Below are 18,323 nucleotides of genomic sequence, written 5' to 3' on the forward strand. Positions count from 1 at the left end.
TATTTACTGTTTATAATTAATACAATGGATTGATAATACGCATAGCTTTCTAAACTTGCATATATGTATTCATACTTCCTGCTGAGTTAAGAGAGACCAACTGAGAAAGCAAGTTATAGTTTATCACATTATGATGTTACTGTTGTTTTTTACGTGAATAAAGGCCGTAACCATGTACAAAGTGGATTTGCCTGTGGATCAGTCCACACAAAATGCCGTGGAAAGGCGCAGAGCGGCAGAATCTGCACGAAAGGAGCGTATCTTCAACACCCGGCTCCGAGTGATGGGCCTGGACCTTCACGCTCTGGAACAACAAGTGCAGGACAGAAAACACCAGCAACATTTGGAGAGACAACGGGATAAGGATTATGGTAAGACATGGACATAAATGCACTTTCGCAGTCCATGTGTTACATTTATTATTTCAGCAGACCCATGACGTTAATCAATAAAATTGTGGAAAACAAATCATAAAAAATAATCATACAAAATCGCCAATGATAGACCATTTCACACTTTTTATGTATATGTCAGATTTTCTCAGACTGAACCATGATGAAGCCCTTATGCAGCAGGACAACAATGAAAAACAGCGGCGCGCAGACTTGCATACAGGAGAACTTGCAACCAAGTTCTGGTGCACTTACCAGAGAGCTGAGGACTCCCGTGATGCAGATCTCAACAATGACCAGATGAGGGCGTTGACGCTCTCGGTTCCAGAGAGTGAGCTGGGACCTGCCAGTATGCAAATCTTTGAGGTATGCTTTATGAGCCAGACAGATGCTTGGCAACCATCAAAGGACCAGTCAAATTTCAAATAGTGGAATAAATTAAATTTCACCCTTAAAGAGCATGCTTCAGTTTTACCAAAAGCCATTTTCTGATAAACAGAAAACAAAAAGCAGATGATCTTAAGTACATAATGATGCTGTCTGAGGAGAATGTTCATATTTAGTCATTTTTGTCTGCACAGGGAGAGGACCAAGGAGCAAAAGACAGCCGGAAAGAACAAATGAAAATTACGGAAAGAAATCTACGTGCACAAAAGGAAGACAATGAGCGGAGACGAATGGCAGAGAAGCATAGAGGTGAGGAGACAAACGCATTGTGACTATGAGCTAACATGTTGTACAGTGCAGTGGCTCTAAATCACACACATGCTTCAGGGTTTGGTGCACAAACAATCACACACTCCTACGCACAGACCTTAGTGCCAGGTGGCATTGATGAATGCTCATCCCTAAGTGCGGCTATGTGTGAGCGAGTCACCTCCAGACTGTGCAGTAGTAAAGCAGGTCTGAACAGTGGGTAACTCTCAGTTTATGTGTGTTACAGACATGCTTACTGGTCAGGGGCTGATGTATGAGGACCACCGGCGAGAAGAGATGCGCACATTAGAGGAGGAGTGCAGAAGAGTGTCCCGCATGGCCCTGGATAACTATAACCATGCTCTGGTACAAAGCACACACGGACACACACACACAAAGAGTCCAGGGGGAGTGCCAGCTGCTCCATGGGGTCTTCAGCGGGGATTTCCAAATTAAAATTAGTAATTGAAAATGTTAAGTGATGCAGGCGCACACATCTGGGACACAGTGACTTGTTAAAAAAAAAAACAAAAACAGAGTGTAGTAGACGGTTTAACTGCTTTGATGTATGCATGACCAAGTGTGACTCTAAATGGCCCTATTTACCACTCTCTGAATTGCCAGTATGCTCTCCGGTAAAGCCTCCATAGGGATGTAACATTGTACGTAAATCCTTCAGGCAGTGTTGTTTTATGACACTTTTGTTTTCTAATAACAACATAACATGCCTGATGCACAGACAAATAGGACTAACTGAGAGGATCCCTCTAGAGGACAATCAACATATGCTGACATGATCAAACCACATACTGTATATAGTAGTAATATAGCAAACAATTAAGTTAAATATGTCAACTGGACAAATCTTGTAGGAGTGAAGACGTTTCGCTGCTCATCCAAGTCGCTTCTTCAGTTCCGGTCAGATTGCTGGTGGCCACTGCCTTTAAATCTAACTGAGGGGAGGGGCTAACTACACTGAAACTGTAAACAGCTATTATCTCCAGTTTCATCTGAAACTACCCTATTCCTGCCCTTAACGACCCTGCTATTGTTCTCATTGTTCTGGGTCTGAGGATGGAGTTGTAGATGGGGAGAGATTATGTCTCAGGCCCCCATTTCTGTTTAAGGAAGGATTCTTTTTCCTAACAAAAATAGCTTTCTTAACTCCTCTCTCAAACCATTTCTTTTCTCTGGCTAAGATCTGAACTTCACTATCTTCAAAGGAGTGGTTAGTGGCTTTAAGATGGAGATGCACGGCGGACTGGGGTCCAGAGGAACTCTCCCGCCAGTGTTGGTACATCCTCTTATGGAGCAGCTGTTTAGTTTCTCCAATGTAACACTCACTGCCCTCTTCACTACACTGAATGGAGTAGACTACATTACTTTGTTTATGGCTCGGAGTTTTGTCCTTAGGGTGAACCAATTTTTGCCTTAAAGTGTTTGTGGGTTTGAAAAAGACAGGAATCTCATACTGTCTGAAGATTCTCTGAAGTTTTTCAGACACACCCGCAGTGTAAGGGATGGTAACACCTCTCCTTCTAGGTTCAGATTCCCTGTTGTCCTGTTTTTTTTTTAGCTCTCTTAGATCTATTGAAGGCCCATTTTGGATATCCACAAGCAGAGAGGGCTTTCTCCACATGTTGCTCCTCCTTCACTTTTCCCTCTGTGTTTGTAGGCAACACTTTTCAGTGTAGTTAGCCAGAATCAGAAATCAGAATCAGAATCACTTTTATTGATCCCCGAGGGAAATTCTCTTAGTTACCCTCCCCTCAGTTAGATTTAAAGGCAGTGGCCACCAGCAATCTGACCAGAACTGAAGAAGCGGCTTGGATGAGCAGCGAAACCTCTTCACTCCTACAAGATTTGTCCAGTTGACAGATTTAACTTTGTTGTTTGCTATGGATCAGACCTGGACAACTGAGGGTCTACACAGACGTAGTAGTAATATGATATTATGGTTCATGCTCCCCACAGGCCACAGAGCAGGCTGAAAGAAAGAGAGAAGAGCGCAGACGAGAGGAGAGGGAGAACCTAGCAGAGATGTGGCACATGGTGACGTCCGACATGATGACGGAACGCGCAGAGGCAGCAGAGAGGCCAGGAGGAGGCAGGCCGCCCGGGGTCATGGCTGACAGGTGGAAAGGGATGAGCCCCACACAGCTCAGTGCCATCCATAAGGAGAGAGAGGCGCAGTGTGAGGAGAAACAGGTGACGTCCTGAGAATAATTCAAGTCACATTCTGCAGCAATGGGCAAAAGCACCATCAATCAGGGTTCCTTCAAAGGTGTGCTAGATCAGGGCTTGAGGCAAACAGGATAAACGAAGGCTCTTGAGCCACAGAATTCCATCTTTAATGTTTCTAAATAAGAAACCAAGTCATTTTTCACCCTCTTTTAATTTCATTGTTTACTAAATGTTCAATCAATCAACATAATTTGTCTTGTTTCTTACTGGGCTGAGTGTTATGAGATTGTACACAACGTTAGCTTCTTACTGTTTTTAGAAACAACAAGACAAAGAAAGAAGTTTGCGTACATCTTTTGGCTTGCAGCTGCTGAAGTCTTCTCAGGCAGCAGAGGAAGAGGAGCAAAGAGTTGCAGAGCAAAGGAGACAAAGGAGGGCAGAAATAGACCTGTACAACAGGCAGCTGGCTAAAGAGCAGCAGATACAGTAAGCACTCACTAATGAGGCTCTTATTTTATCAACACTTCTACAATATTGTATTTTAAACTGATCATTACTTTTATGTTTTTCTGTTTCTAGTCAGGAGTATTTGGAAAAAATCTTATACACCAACAAACCAACAAAGGACTACTTTCGCCAGTTCAATACAAGCTCTCGCTGATCTCATTTCTCACAATGGATATACTGTACTTGCTTGTCATTGTGAACAAGACACTATCTTCAAATGCAAATGAAAAAAGATATGTTTTCGTACATGTCTCCACTGCTAAGAATTATGGACACTACAATAGAAAAAAAAACTCTTTTGTTGAGATTGTTCCATCTTCTTTATTTTCGGCCATATATCCAGATACAATGGTTGAGTCATAATGCAGTTACTGTCACATAACCCCCAATGTCCACTCAGTCTGTCACCATAAGATACCATCAGTGTGCTGGTAGTGCATTCCACATAGCACAAACAAGCACATGTCCACGCTGCAGTGACATTTACGCAGCTCTCCTCTTGAACCCTCGCCCACCAACTATTTCCCTTCCCACTCAGACATCATTCTTTAAACCGGTCTGCAGCTTTTGAGTTGTGAAGAAGCGCTCCAACAAAACCCGCTCATTTTAAGTTTTCACTAGAAAAAGGGGAAAACACAGGTTTAAAAGCAAAGCCCCCGCATTTCCCCTAAAAACATGAAAGCAAAAGGGTGAGTGGCAGGCGAGTGAGTATCTGTGTGTTAACTGCTCCCTCATTCAAAGCTAACATTTGCCTGAACACTGACAAACACAGATGGTTAGCAGCAGATAGTCAATAGTATTGGCGTATTTTGCATTCATTGCTCCTGTATGAAAATAGACTTTAAAAAGCTTAAATGTCCTGAGTGTGTTTGTGCAACCTCTCCAGGGAGCATATACGGTATTTTCAAGCAACCTTAGGACATCACAAATATTTCAGCTGACAGTGTTTTTTGGATTGTTTTTTTTTTTTACAGCAGGAGATATTAAGGTTGGATGTGATATACTCCCTGTGGTATGCACAAACTGCTAGCTGCATCCCCTCACCTCACAACTGCATCAGACAAAATTTCCACAGATATTCACTGCACTGCAATGCATTGCTAGGTGGTTATGTGCAGGTAGAAATCTTTGTAATGTAACTACGACTATCACTAAATGACATTAATGATGACATTTTTTTCAGAATTTCAAATTTGCAAACATTTACATAGTAACTCGTGTCCTTTAAACTTTTTTTCTTGTTTTTAACTATGAACTATTTTTGCTAAAAAGAGCCAAATGATTTGTCAAAAGGAAATGTTCATAGCATCAGTACAAATAAGCAACATCAGAACTTGCAACATTTTAAATAAAGTCGCTTTTTTCATATCAAATTCATCAAAACAATTTCAGGGTGTATTTACATTCAGTGGCAAACCAAACTGGACTTTCTGGACTTTTTTCTTGTATGTGTAAATACAGTGTCTGCTCATTTCTAACAAGAATACATTCAAACTTCAGCTCACATAAAGCCTGTCTGCAGCGTGCATCAATGGAGGATTCAAAGTATGACCTGAGAGCGGACACCGCTCTCATCTGTATCCAACATACACAAGTACTGCTCCAACTAAAGCTTTGAGATGGACAGGTATGGAAAGGTTGTGTGTTAAAGACAATAGTGATTTAATACAATGCAGACAGAGACATATAGAAAGTTACACACGGGTCTCCACACAATTAACATACATTATCGTTGTTTCCAATAGTGCCATTACACTTCTGGTGGGAAGGCAAGAGAGTATAATGACATCAATCTGGTGCTCTATGCAAACCCAGCAGGCACAGGGACATATGGGGAGCATGTTTACATATATGTAATACTGTCATATGGCTAAATAGATACATGTCAATGCAGTATGTACACCAGGTGCTACTAAGATTTTCACAGCAAGTTCCCCGTATGCATCCAATAAAGTAACAAACTTAGCTTAATATGTGTGTTCCAATGGTTAGATTTGATCAAGGTTTAAATGTATAGAAACAATAATACAATATAAAAATAAATAAATACAAACAAATGGCTTGGTACACAATTAGTCCATACATAATACAAAGAAATACAAAACATAAAATTACAGCTATGTCTGCTGTTTGTTTCCCCACATTCATCTTACTGCATTATTGTAGGACCACACCTCGGAGCCATCTGTTCAAATTCTACCTTAAATTAACCTCCTTTTACCCACCAGCTGCTTGAGACAAAGACAGATGACAATGAAAAGACTTGATAAGACAAGGAGGGCCTATCGGCATCCTCAAGTGGCTTTAGGTCAGGCTTGTAAATCATATCGTCCACTACTTTGGACACTCCTTTGGTCAAAATAGTCCAGTCCCTCAGAGTACAGCCATGGGGCATCTGAGTAGTTGCTTAAATTGATTGTGTGTTAGTCGCTGATGCAGGGAAACGTATGGGCACATATGTGTTGACATGTTTTGGTCTGATGGTTCGCTGTGTTTAGATTTGGAGAGAGGCCTAATCCAGAAAGGTGACCGCATTGTTGAGGACGTTGTTGGTTGTTTGGAGGTCGGTGCCCGGTACATCGCTAGGCCGGCTAAACTGGCTCACCAAAGATTCGTCCAGGTTCATCTCCGTGGTGATGGCGCTGCTGCCATTGAAGTCCAAGTTGTCCTGACTGCACAGCTTGCTCTCCTCGCATAAGGAGGGCTGGCTGGCTGTGCGCTTCTCCTCCAGATCACTACATATGATATTACTGTATTAGTATATTATTGTTGTAAGTATTATGCAGTTTCTCAAAATCAAACCATATTAGTGACTTGAGTGGTTTTCAAACTTTCCATGAAAAAGTGTGACAACGGTAAGTAAGAAAGTGTAGTACAAGAGAGATGAAACCAGCAATATAGGAAAAAGAGGCACTGAAGGAATGACAGGAGGCAGAGCTGAACATGGTGAAGTAACTTTGAAGTGAAGAGGAAGGATTAGAATAAGCACATCAGAGGTACAGCTCATGTTGGATGTTCAGAGAGTCACAGAGAGTCACAGATGCCACACGGAGATGATTTGAATGTGCACAAGGGAGGACCAAACACGGTGATGAAATACATGTTATTTAGGTGATGGAGAAACATGTTGAAGATGGGCTTAGAAGGAGGCAGAGGATTCACTGAAAGGAAGACATAAAGACAATATTTGTAAAATGAATACTGAAGAACAAGATTGTTAGATCTAATGTTTTGTTTTTTTGTATTTAAATGGTCAGTAGGCATTTGCAAGGGCTATTAAATGAATAGGTTTGGAATGGACTGCAAGTCACATCGCAGCATACCTTTCTAGAGATCTGCATAGCAGGAGCAGGCAGAGGAGGGAAGAGGAACAACAAAAGCAAAACAAAAGATTAAACCAAACTGCTATGGGACTATGGGAAGTGTTAGGATTTGCATAATGAGTGAAATTATGTGTGTGTGAATGGATGACAAACCTGTACTCTCCAAACGTCTCGTCTTTCATAGGCCTTGCCTCAGAGTCCAGCGGCCCCTCCTCTTTATCTTTCACTGTGAAGTAGAGGGATTATTGGAATTCATTATCAGTGAGATCGCAGCCATGTAACTCTCTGAACCACTGTTTGAGACATCGATAATGACAGCCTGCCATGCTGCCAGATAACGGTAAGTGACAATGTTATCCTATCTAGAAAGATCACTGCTTCCCTCACATTTCTCTATTACTGCCACAATGAAATACAAGATGCCTAATTATCTTGATACAGGATGATTCTTACTTGTTCAGAATGTTGTCAAACACAGGTCAAAAGTTTCCTGTCAACGTCTGATTATGTCTGCATAGTTTTTATCTTGGTCAAGCGTGATCTCATTTTTAAAATGTAAGTGGATGTGGACTAAATATATAGATCATGAATATTTTAAACTGTGGTTTAGTGGGTGGACATTTGAGGCAGGCTTATTTTACTGTCTGCTCGAGGAATAATGGTGTTTACTGCAGCACTTTCTTGTAACAGCTTGGCTCCTAAGCCTGTATTACAGAATCAAGGCCAGACAACAGTGTTCTGAATGCATCAACAAAATAGATTCTTATACAGTCACTCAGTATTAAGGAAGGACTGATGAATGATATTATTTGCAGAAAGTAGTGAAAAAGTCTTAAATCACTTGTTGAAGTAGTATAGATATAAAAATGGAAAAATTGGAATCAGAACTAGGAAAGTAGTAGTTATAGTAGTTATTAGATTATATCCTGCATATACTCAATGGCTATAACACAAGTATTTGCAATTATTTACTTTTCATTGCTGCACTTACCTGAATACTTCCCTCCTTTGCTTCTCTTGATAAAGCACAGAATCAGCAGTATCAGCAGCAGCAGGGCGATGGCGCTTACAAGCCCAATAAACCAGCCCTCAGTGGGAAAATGCGGCTGCCTCTCCATCATCGCTGTAGACAACAAAAACAAGAAATTTTTAGCCAAAAAGATAAATTAGTTTTAGTTTCACACTAGTTTTATATGGTCTATAACAATGTATGCCGATGACTCTACATTAAACTGTTCAAGAGAAAGCCTCAGTAATTTAAAGAGGACATGCAAAATGAACTAGATCATTTATCAAACTGGGTAGATACCAACAAATTTGTTTTAAATACTAGTAAAACCAAAAGTTTTAATTCTTGGTTCTAATGTTGCATTAAGAAATGTAGCACATTTGCTGCTCACTTTGAAAGGCCTTCCTTTGGAGCAAGTACATCAATTTGATCTTTTAGGAATAACTATAAATGAACAACTGAATTGGTCAGTGACCAAAATGGGGAGGGCTGTATCCGTTATTAAATGATGCACCTACTTTATGACAGCTACCTCAATAAAATGTCATACAGTGTCAACTCACCTTGACTATGGCTCTGTGGTCTGTGCCCCCCCAAAAATAATATTCATAAGCTTCAACAGAGCTGCTATTCATTGGAATAGGTTACCCTCTGCTATTAAAGCTAACAATATCAGATATTTTAGAGCTAGGTAAGGCTTGATCTTTTTAGCAAAGGATATTTCTTTTAAAGTGTTTTTTTGCTGTTAAAATTGTATCTACTGGTCCAATTGTGTGCTGCTGTTTTATAATTGTAATATACTTGATTGTATTTTACTTTATCTTCCAGCATCTGGACTCCCCGGAAACCTACGCCAGGATCCTGTTTGTGGACTTCAGCTTTGCATTCAACACCATCCTCCCTGCTCTGCTCCAGGACAAGCTCGCTCAGCTAAACGTGCCTGACTCCACCTGCAGGTGGATCACTGACTTCCTGACGGACAGGAGACAGCGCGTGTGGCTGGGGAAGAATGTCTCAGACACTTGGACTATCAGCACAGGATCTCCACAGGGCTGTGTACTTTCTCCCCTGCTCTTCTCCCTGTACACCAACTGCTGCACATCCAGCCATGACTCCGTCAAACTGGTTAAGTTTGCGGATGACACCATCCTCATCGGACTCATCTCGGACGGCGATGAGTCGGCCCACAAGAGGGAGGTGGACCAGCTGGTGTCCTGGTGCAGCAACAGCAACCTGGAGCTTAATGCCCAGAAGACAATGGAGATGATCATGGACTTCAGGAAAGTCACAGCTCCCCTGCCTCCCCTCACCCTGACGGACTCCCCCATCACCACTGTGGACTCTTTCCACTTCCTGGGCACCTGCATCACCCAGGGTCTCAAGTGGGAGCTGACCATCAGCTCCCTCATCAAGAAAGCCCAGCACAGGATGTTCTACCTGAGGCAGCTGAGGAAAGGCAAGCTGCCGGTCCAGATGATGGTGCAGTTTTACACGGCCATCATTGCGTCCATCCTCACCTCCTCCATCACTGTGTGGTTCGCTGGGGCCATTGCCAGGGACAGACAGAGACTGTAGCGCATTGTGCACTCTGCTGAGAAGGTGATTGGCTGCAGCCTTCCATCCCTACAGGACCTGTACGTCTCCAGGACTCGGGGGCGAGCAGGCCGTATAGCAGCTGACACTTCTCACCCTGGACATGGACTATTTGAGCCACTTCCCTCTGGCAGGAGGCTATGGTCCATTGGGACCAGAACCTCTCGTCATAAGAACAGTTTCTTCCCCTCTGCCGTTTGTCTCACGAACACTTTATAAAATTTGCACAAAACTGGACACTTTATAACACCAGTCACTTTCATAAGTCATGTTTGCACTGTTATTCTGATGCTGCTGTTGTATATATTTTCTACCTATAAGTATTTTATTTTATTTTATTTTTTAAGCATATCTTTTTTAACTTTGTGCATGCCCTTATTTGTATTTGTATTTATTCAGTGTGTTTTATGCACTTTATCACCAAAGTAAGTTCCTGTGTTCACAAACGATGGCAATAAAAGTCTTCTGATTCTGATTCTAAAGTAACGGACCCCAGGAAGACTAGTTGCTACTACAGGAGCAACTAATGGGGATCCATATAAAGGAACAAACAAATAAACACATGACTGGCACTGCACTAGTCAAACATCAGAAACAACAAGACTAGAAACGACAAGCAGATTAATGGATCCATTTCATGCGGCTAACCCAGCTCTCTTTTTACATAAGTCTTTGAAAGCACTTCACAGACAACGCGGGGAACAGTAAGACACTCTCTGCTGCAGGCAGGCTTTGTATTTAGTTGTGGGAAGCCTAGAGGAGAGCAGAGAGGATGAAAGTAAAAGGGATAAACGAAGTGCTCATCATACCGGTCCCCTCGGTGTCTAGGTCGTCCTCCCAGAAGGTGCTGTTGTTGTAGGAGAGGCGCATGCGGTAATGAGAGCCTGGTGTCAGGCCCTGCAGCTGGTAAAAAGGCAGTGAAGAATCTACCTTTTCCACCTTTTTCCACTTAGAGCCATCTGCAGAAATAACAAGTGTTCTGTTTGTTTACATGTCAGGGTCCAGGGATGTTTGTAAGGGATGTTAGAGATTTAGAGGTACCATTTTTATTGAGGTATTCAATCTGAAAGTTGACACTGCGATGTCTCTTCTTAGCCACCCAGCTGAAGTTGGCTGAAGACTCTCCCACAGATACACTGATGTTTACAGGAGGAGCTATTAAAAAAGATTTGTAATTATCAGAAACAATGAGACATTTTCTTGCAAAATTTCACTTTCAATAGGCGTAAGACACTTTTTATGACATACTGCAACAAAGAATTAAACTGGTTATAAGCCACTGTACTCAATATAAATATTTAGAGAAAGACCTAAAAATGGGGTAAAGACCCAAATGTATGATAATTTAACCACAAAATTCATTTGTTCTATTTAGATTATTATTTTTTTTATGTTGATAATATTTTGGTTTTAGTCAGTTTATGGAATTCAAAGAAAATGCCTGAGTCAAAAAATACTATTCAAACAAAATCAATGAATCTTAGTTGTACCTCCTTCCAATGTCGTAGCCCCATCTTTCTTGATGGACTCCCCTTCTCCAGCAGAGGTGCGCCCCCTCAGGTAGAAGCGGTAGTGGCTGTGGCGGTCCAGGTTTTTCAGCGTAAGGTGGGTCACTGTGGGGTCATCAATGGTCTCTACCAGCATGGGGCTGTCATCCGGCTTCACAACTGACCAGAAAGCAGACACAAAGACATTCAATCAAACAGCAGATCATTAAAGGTTCTATTGTTCACTGACACCAGGCCTGACTGATGAGCATCATTAGCAGGCCATGCCACTGACATATTGATTCTACCAAGACACATTTTGTAGCATTCACACTTCACAAACATTTCTACTACCATGTCTTTATTAGTAAAGATGAACTGTCTGAGAAAATTAAGAGTTTTGATAAAGGTGACCTTACTCCGATGGTATTGCAGAAGATATCCCTTCAATACCCCATTTGGTTCCTCTGGTGGTATCCAGCGAAGAGTGATCTCTGTTTCTGAAGGGCTGTCCAGTGTTAGAGATTTTGGAGGCCCAGGGACTAAAACCAAGAAAATATAATACATTTCCAAATGCATATAGCAGAAGTCTACACAATACAAAAATATCCAATATGCTATATATGTTGAACAATGAGACAACTATATATTCTGTCAAATATTTGAAGTTTGAGTAATTTTAAATCTAGTTATTTGTGAAAATGGCAAATTGAACAAATGAACTGAACTGAAGGCAGAGCTAAACCATATCCTCACTGGCAAATTAACATTCAAAACAAAGGTTTTATTAAGACATCGGGTGCATATATATTTCATCTTTAATGTACCAGTAATAATTTTTGTAACACAGATTTTGCATTTACTGGTTGTTCCATCTGCCGTGTTTCTTTTTAATGACCTCACATTTTTCCTGGTAGCTCTCCTTACCTCCCTCGTTTGTGTTGAAGAGCAGGGTCTCAGAGGGGGGTCCCTCGCCCTTGCTGTTGAACACAGTGACTGCCAGGTTATAGTGAGAGTATGGCCTGAGGTCATTGATCACTTTCTTCTCTTCGTTGGCTCCGGTCTCCACTACCCACGTGGCCTCCAGCTCTGTGGACCTGCGGCTGTGTTGGTGAGCCCTCGAGCCCTTCCAGGTCAAATGGATCTGGGGGCAAAACACAAATAATTGCAGTTTTTGCTAATATTGAATTATGTATATCAAATTAAAAGTCCCATCACTCAGTGATGTAAAGCCATATTTCTTCATTAAAAGTAAAAAGATTTGGAGCCATTATCACTTCTCTGGCACTGCGGAAACAACATTTGACCTAATTTAAAATACATTTTTCTTCAATTAAATTTCTAATCATGAAAGATGTTTCATCGATCAACATAAATGATTCAAACACTGCATATTTAAATACATTCATACAGGAAATGGAAAACTCTAATGGAATAAGTTACATTTATGTTGTAGTCAAGTATCTTTGCTGCATGATCTTGCTGAAGTTGCACAAAGTCACTATGGCATGTACTTGGAGATTATTATTTTATGCATGAACACAAAAGCAAAGATGAAGTAAGAGTGTGACTAGAATATGGCACTTGAAGATAACACCATCTAAAATAAAGGTCCTATCTTTCACAACCTTGAAACTTGTGAAAGCTGTGAAGCCTCTGTCTGCCTTTGTTTTATTTATGAGCATGGTCGAAATAGTGGGGACATATTGTACCTTGTATCCCAGCAGGTTCCCTCTCACTGTGTTTTTGTCCACTGGAGCCCAGGTCACTCTGATGGCTGTGCTGTTCACCAGTGAAACACCCACCACCTCAGGCGCCTCCAGTGGGACTGAAAACGCCAGAAAAAAATAAAATAAAAAATTATATGCTCATAGTTTTTGAGGTTGCTTTGTTTCATTACAGCTTGCTATTACTACAGTGAAAAAATGTCATCAGCCAAACATTTTCAGATTTATTTAGTAATTATTTATGGAAAAAAATAGCCCTGAATAACAACCATTAAATATAAAGGAGAAAAAAGGAAGCAAACATTGACCGTATAAACAAGTTATTTTACCATCCTCTCCCGAGTATCCAACGATAGGGTTTGGTTCAGGGCCATCTCCCACCTTGTTCACAGCTTGCACTTTGATCTCAAAACGTGAGAAGTCGCCGATGTCATAGAGAATGAGTGGGGGGGACGTGGTGTAGTTGGTGTTCCAGTTGGGACCACTGCCCACCACTCGTCTCCACATCACACGGTACCTAAAGTCAGGCCCATTAAAGTCACGTTTGTCCATTTCCTAAAACAAAGGACCATTAATTGTCAGTAAGGCTGTAATGTTATTAATATTCATTACATGATGTTGTTTTGAGTCAATCTACAACAAGGTTTATTTCCATTAATGAAGAAGGGCTTTTTTTTAAAGCTTATGGGCCATTTCATGGTTCATTATTAACTTATTATGACACGAACAAAAAGTTTATGCACTTAAAACATTGATCTGATATTTTTTTAGAGACACATTAGTGTCTCTAAAAACTGATAAGAGTAACTTGTACCTCCCATGTGATGACTAAAGTATCTGGGTCTGTAGAGTCGCTTCTTACACCTTTTGGATTTTTATCTGGACCTGTAACCACATAAATCATTACATTACAGTATTTCCTTAACTATAAACCACCAACATATCAATTGCTGTAGTCCAAACCGTCTGCTTGGGTGATACAGATGTCACTGGGTTTACTGGGTACACTTTTGCCCACTTCGTTAACGGCACTAACTCGGAAGCGGTAAGACATGTATGGCCAGAGGGACAGGCGGGTGTTCTGTTGGGTTCCTCCTACTCTCTTCAGCTCCTCCCATTCACTCTTCTCTTCTTGGTCCTCAAACTCAACAATGTACTCTGTCAAGATCCAAAACCATGAATGAATGAATGAATGACATGAATAAGCAATTAAGAAAATATTGGTATAACATATTTTCATATAACACGAATGAATGAATGAATTACAAAGTCACCTATAACAGGGCTATTGTGCTCATCTCCGGGGGTCCAGCTGAGAGTCACAACACGTTCTTTAGCATTTGTAATCTGAAGTAGAGTCGGTGGATCTGGACGATCTGAGGGGGACAAAATGTTATTAAACAGAATTACCTACAAATGGTTAATAATTTGAATAATAATGCTAGTAGACTTACCATATAAAGCAAGAGTGCCACTTGCTTCTGCCATATCCAGATCAGTGATGACCTGACAGGTGTACTTTCCTTCATCAACTTGTTGGACATTAGAAATGATCAAATCTGAGCCCTCAAAAGTATATCTAAGGAGTAACAGAACAATTATTAAAATCACCACTATAATCTTTCTGTGGTAAGCGTTTTACCTGTCATCACTGTGGGACTCAAAGATCTTCTGCTCGTTCTTCCTCCACTGAATGAAAGGGGGACTGAGTTTGGGGTCCACAGAGGAGACACAGCTGAAGGTGGCTGAGTGTCCCGGCTGCACTTTAAGGTCCTGGGGAGGAGATACCACCACTGTCCTGTCTAGACAAGGAACAAAAGCATTGAAATTAAAGGTGCACTGTGTACCTTTTCTGGTATAGGTCTTCATGTTATTGCTTTGCTTGGAATGTTCCACACTATCACATTAAACTTATTTGTCTCCATGGAGACAAGCAAGTGATGAAAATAAGAGTAATAATAACACCCTGAATGAAATAAATGCTGGATTCATTCATTTTAATGCTATACAGTGGAACATGCAAGTCAACATTTTAACATAACTCCGGCATTTTAGTGTGCTACCAAGTTGGTTATTTTTAAACAATTTTGTTCTGAATTACCTATGTAAAAAATATGTAGTCATCTAAAAATTATACTTTAAGTAAATATAACCAGGCCAGACCATCTCTGTAGCACATCTTATTGTCTGCACACCACACGTTTTACTAACATAGCTTCATATACGCCTTAGTTGTGTGCTTTTTTCATCCCTCTCTCACATGTGGCTAGCTGTCAATCCCAAAACAACAATGCACCTGACTGTTTTAGTGTGTGACTTACTGAGTATTTCCAACTGCGCACTGACTGACATGTTGGTATTCTCCACAGAGCAAGTGTAAAGTCCCTCGTCGTCGTGGGTGACGTTCAAAATCTCAAGCCCCCCGTTGGTGAGCAGGTTGACTCTGGGATCTGACAGCAGGGAGGACGTGCTCTCACTCTCCCTGTAAAAAAAAGCACATCCAACGCAATTAATTTGTGCTAATGACAGTCTGTGTATATTTAAACTGGCACGGATTATTTTTATTATCATGTCAAATCTGTGTTGGATACCTGCCGCATTTCAACAGTCACAGCCCAGATGTAACAGCATTTGGTTGTTAATTTATTCATAACAAGAGCTACCTACGCATTTTCACTTCTGTTGCATTTGTTAGGGAAAATCAGCCAGACAACAAGCATTCACAATGAACCAGAAAACAAAGGATTGGGCAGGATTTGACAGAGGCATACCAAGTAACTTTAGGTTTAGGAGATCCAAAGGTGTCACACTCAAATAATGCCTTCTGGCCCTCCACATACTCATAAGAAATCCCATCTTTAGTGAGGATTTGTGGGTCCAGTTCTAAAACAACAATTAAAGGAGAATTAAGCAAAAAAACAGGCACATTGGTAAAAATAAATAAATAATAATATCTTAAAATTAAACACACCTATCACGTAGACATTGGTGTTGGTAAGAATAGTCCCATGCTTGTTGGAGGCTTGGCACTGGTAAATGGCAGTGTCTCCAAAGTTGACATCCTTAAGAGTCAAAGATCCATCGTCTGAGACACGTCTGGGATCCTTGTCAATGGCTGGTAAATAGTAAAGATAAACACATATATAAATAAAAAATGTAAAGTGCAGACCCAACATTACTGTGAGTTTGTGTCCATAAATATACGGAATTCCAATTGCCTAACCTGAAAGAGGAGTCCCATTGATAGTCCAGGTGATGGTTGGAGTGGGAATACCATCTGCATGACAGTCCAGTTTCACTGTTTCACCTGGAGCATACAGCTGACTCAGGGGCTCCTTTACCCAATATGGTGCCGCTACAGCAAACAATTAATATTTACTACGCCTTTATCAATTGGCGAATTACTTCTGAGGTAAAAAGTGTGAGTTACCTTCCACAGAGACAGTGTAAGTATGCACTACTTTTCCTTGTGTGTTCTCTGCAATACACTGGTACTCTCCGTTGTCGCTCTCTGAGATGTTGGTGAAGCGGAGGCGACGGTCAAACATCTCTTTCGTGGTACGGGATTCGGACAGCTCACCATCCTTACGCAGCCATTTGACTTTAGGAGTTGGGCTGAAGATGGAAAAAGATTGAAAGCATTAAGAGCCATACCTGTACTTAAAGATATATATAAGAAAGTTGGCACAAGGCCAATAGAAACATAATGGATGTAGGTTGTTGCATGGCAAATGGAGAGGAAATGGATAAGGATCAGGCCAGATTGATTGAGAGAAGTGGTCTAGGTTGATGGCTACAGACTCACTATCCTTGGACCAGGCACTCCAGCACCAGAGACTGGCCTCTGAGGGCGAGGTACGAGCTGTGGGTTCCCGTTGGCCTCATCATGTGCGGTCTCCTGCGCCGGACCACTGCATTGGCTGTAGAAAGATAGATAACATGTAAAAATATAGTTTAATAAGGTACAAGAAATGAAAATGTCACACTTAGCTATTATCCAAAAACTCAATAAACCCACATTAATGAGTTATTATAACATGCCAAATTTTGGACTGAAAACAATTGTGTTAGGGACATTAGTTGCTACACAGCTTGGTAACCTCTACTGTGTCTTTAGATATTACATTTGTCTATGGGGAAAATTAATGGGAATTAAAGGGAACCACATAGGACAGTTGGCAGGACCGTTCTATAAACAAAAAGCTGAAACCCATAAATACACTGTGTAAAAACCTTCTTATTCTTAAAAAGGACCATAACCTCCGTCTTTGTCTTGACTCTATCAGGGAGAGATTTCTGCTTATAACTACTGACTTGTGTTTCTCCATTTTGTACATTATGACGATACAATATATAATCCATATGCATGAGCAACATTTAATTGTAGCACTGCTTACACATGCAGCAGCCACGATAACTATAGCCTGTGTATGGCAAAAGAAAAACTCAATTCTGTCAACTGGGCCAATGTTTTAGAGGGAAGATGTTTTGTTACCTATCACTATAGTTTTGTTTTGATTTAGTTAGTTAGCTTAGTTATGTCTAAGCCCCCCATTACTGTTCAAAGATGGATTGTCTTCAACTCTCCCCTCAAACCATTTATTTTATTTGGCTAAGATCTGTGCCTCACTATGTTCAAAGGAGTGGTTAGTGGCTTTGAGATTGAGATGTACGGCAGATGTGGGTCTTGAGCTGCTCTCTTTTTCTTAGAAAAGACCATCTTTGAACAGAAATGGGGGGCTTAGACATAATTTATCTTCCATTTACAACTCCATCCTCAGACCAAAATAAGGTAAATAAAAAAAAAGGAAAATAATAGTAATAGTGAGAGCACCCATTAGGGGCCTGAATGATTATGTAAAATATGACTCAGGCACAGTTCACACTTAGTGTAGTTAGCCTAGCCAACAAACTGAAACAGTATACAAATATCAGATGGATATAGGACAGTGTCCACTAGCAATCTGACCAGAACTGAAGAAGCCGTTCGGATGAACAGCGAAACATCTTCACTCTTTTGTCCAATTAAAGAATTTAATTTTACTTTTTCCATGGATCATACCTGGACAACTGAGGGATTACACAAATATAGCCTGTGTAATCATTCAGCACAAGCTTTGCCTCTCTCCACTGAGCAGCACACATCAACACACAACCTCAGTGCACAGAGGGCTTGTGTTAACATGTGCTCTTCCTCTGACCTCGTGCTGGGCCACAGATGCTGCAGTAACATCTCAGTGTAAGCCTCTTCTCATTACCACTGGACTCAGGAGCTCCGGCCGCCTGCTGCTTTGGGGACTCTGCACTCGACCTGGCCATTGCTTTGCTCAGTATAAGTGGTGACTTATACATGACTCATGAGCAAATTAGCTCAAAACTCTGAAAGGTTGGAGAACTTTGAGAAA

General features: G+C 41.0%; 2 protein-coding genes across 4 annotated transcripts in view; one reads left to right on the top strand and one right to left on the bottom strand.

Moving 5' to 3' along the window:
* Positions 1-164: 164 nt before the first annotated feature.
* ribc1 (RIB43A domain with coiled-coils 1) lies at positions 165-4,089 on the top strand. Its single transcript, XM_033969976.2, has 7 exons — positions 165-371; positions 535-758; positions 974-1,088; positions 1,336-1,454; positions 3,063-3,296; positions 3,592-3,758; positions 3,852-4,089. The coding sequence occupies exons 1-7, from the start codon at positions 173-175 to the stop codon at positions 3,931-3,933; spliced, it is 1,140 nt and encodes a 379-aa protein (XP_033825867.1). The 5' UTR covers positions 165-172; the 3' UTR covers positions 3,934-4,089.
* Positions 4,090-5,127: 1,038 nt separating this feature from the next.
* The window catches only part of l1cama (L1 cell adhesion molecule, paralog a), a 45,167-nt gene continuing 31,971 nt past the window's right edge, over positions 5,128-18,323 (bottom strand). For all 3 annotated transcript variants that reach the window (XM_055223286.1, XM_055223284.1, XM_055223285.1), the window contains 21 exons: positions 16,724-16,838; positions 16,349-16,533; positions 16,142-16,273; positions 15,890-16,033; positions 15,690-15,801; positions 15,240-15,400; positions 14,561-14,720; positions 14,373-14,497; positions 14,193-14,294; positions 13,882-14,076; positions 13,733-13,803; positions 13,248-13,473; positions 12,904-13,019; positions 12,119-12,335; positions 11,611-11,733; positions 11,195-11,371; positions 10,746-10,859; positions 10,514-10,663; positions 8,094-8,225; positions 7,256-7,328; positions 5,128-6,514 (listed from right to left, as the gene is read on the bottom strand). In XM_055223286.1, the coding sequence (XP_055079261.1) occupies positions 6,292-6,514; positions 7,256-7,328; positions 8,094-8,225; positions 10,514-10,663; positions 10,746-10,859; positions 11,195-11,371; positions 11,611-11,733; positions 12,119-12,335; positions 12,904-13,019; positions 13,248-13,473; positions 13,733-13,803; positions 13,882-14,076; positions 14,193-14,294; positions 14,373-14,497; positions 14,561-14,720; positions 15,240-15,400; positions 15,690-15,801; positions 15,890-16,033; positions 16,142-16,273; positions 16,349-16,533; positions 16,724-16,838 (3,053 nt within the window). In that variant the 3' untranslated portion in view covers positions 5,128-6,291. The remainder of the gene's footprint in view (positions 6,515-7,255; positions 7,329-8,093; positions 8,226-10,513; positions 10,664-10,745; positions 10,860-11,194; positions 11,372-11,610; positions 11,734-12,118; positions 12,336-12,903; positions 13,020-13,247; positions 13,474-13,732; positions 13,804-13,881; positions 14,077-14,192; positions 14,295-14,372; positions 14,498-14,560; positions 14,721-15,239; positions 15,401-15,689; positions 15,802-15,889; positions 16,034-16,141; positions 16,274-16,348; positions 16,534-16,723; positions 16,839-18,323) is intronic.

The sequence above is a fragment of the Periophthalmus magnuspinnatus genome, chromosome 7, assembly GCF_009829125.3.
Source record: "Periophthalmus magnuspinnatus isolate fPerMag1 chromosome 7, fPerMag1.2.pri, whole genome shotgun sequence".
Taxonomy (NCBI): domain Eukaryota; kingdom Metazoa; phylum Chordata; class Actinopteri; order Gobiiformes; family Gobiidae; genus Periophthalmus; species Periophthalmus magnuspinnatus.

Excerpts from the sequence above, each read along its gene's own strand:
- ribc1 (XM_033969976.2), top strand. The coding sequence starts at position 173 with ATGTACAAAGTGGATTTGCCTGTGGATCAGTCCACACAAAATGCCGTG. Across the intron at positions 1,455-3,062 it reads ATAACTATAACCATGCTCTG|GCCACAGAGCAGGCTGAAAG; the intron begins GTACAAAGCACA and ends TGCTCCCCACAG. Across the intron at positions 3,297-3,591 it reads CGCAGTGTGAGGAGAAACAG|AAACAACAAGACAAAGAAAG; the intron begins GTGACGTCCTGA and ends TACTGTTTTTAG.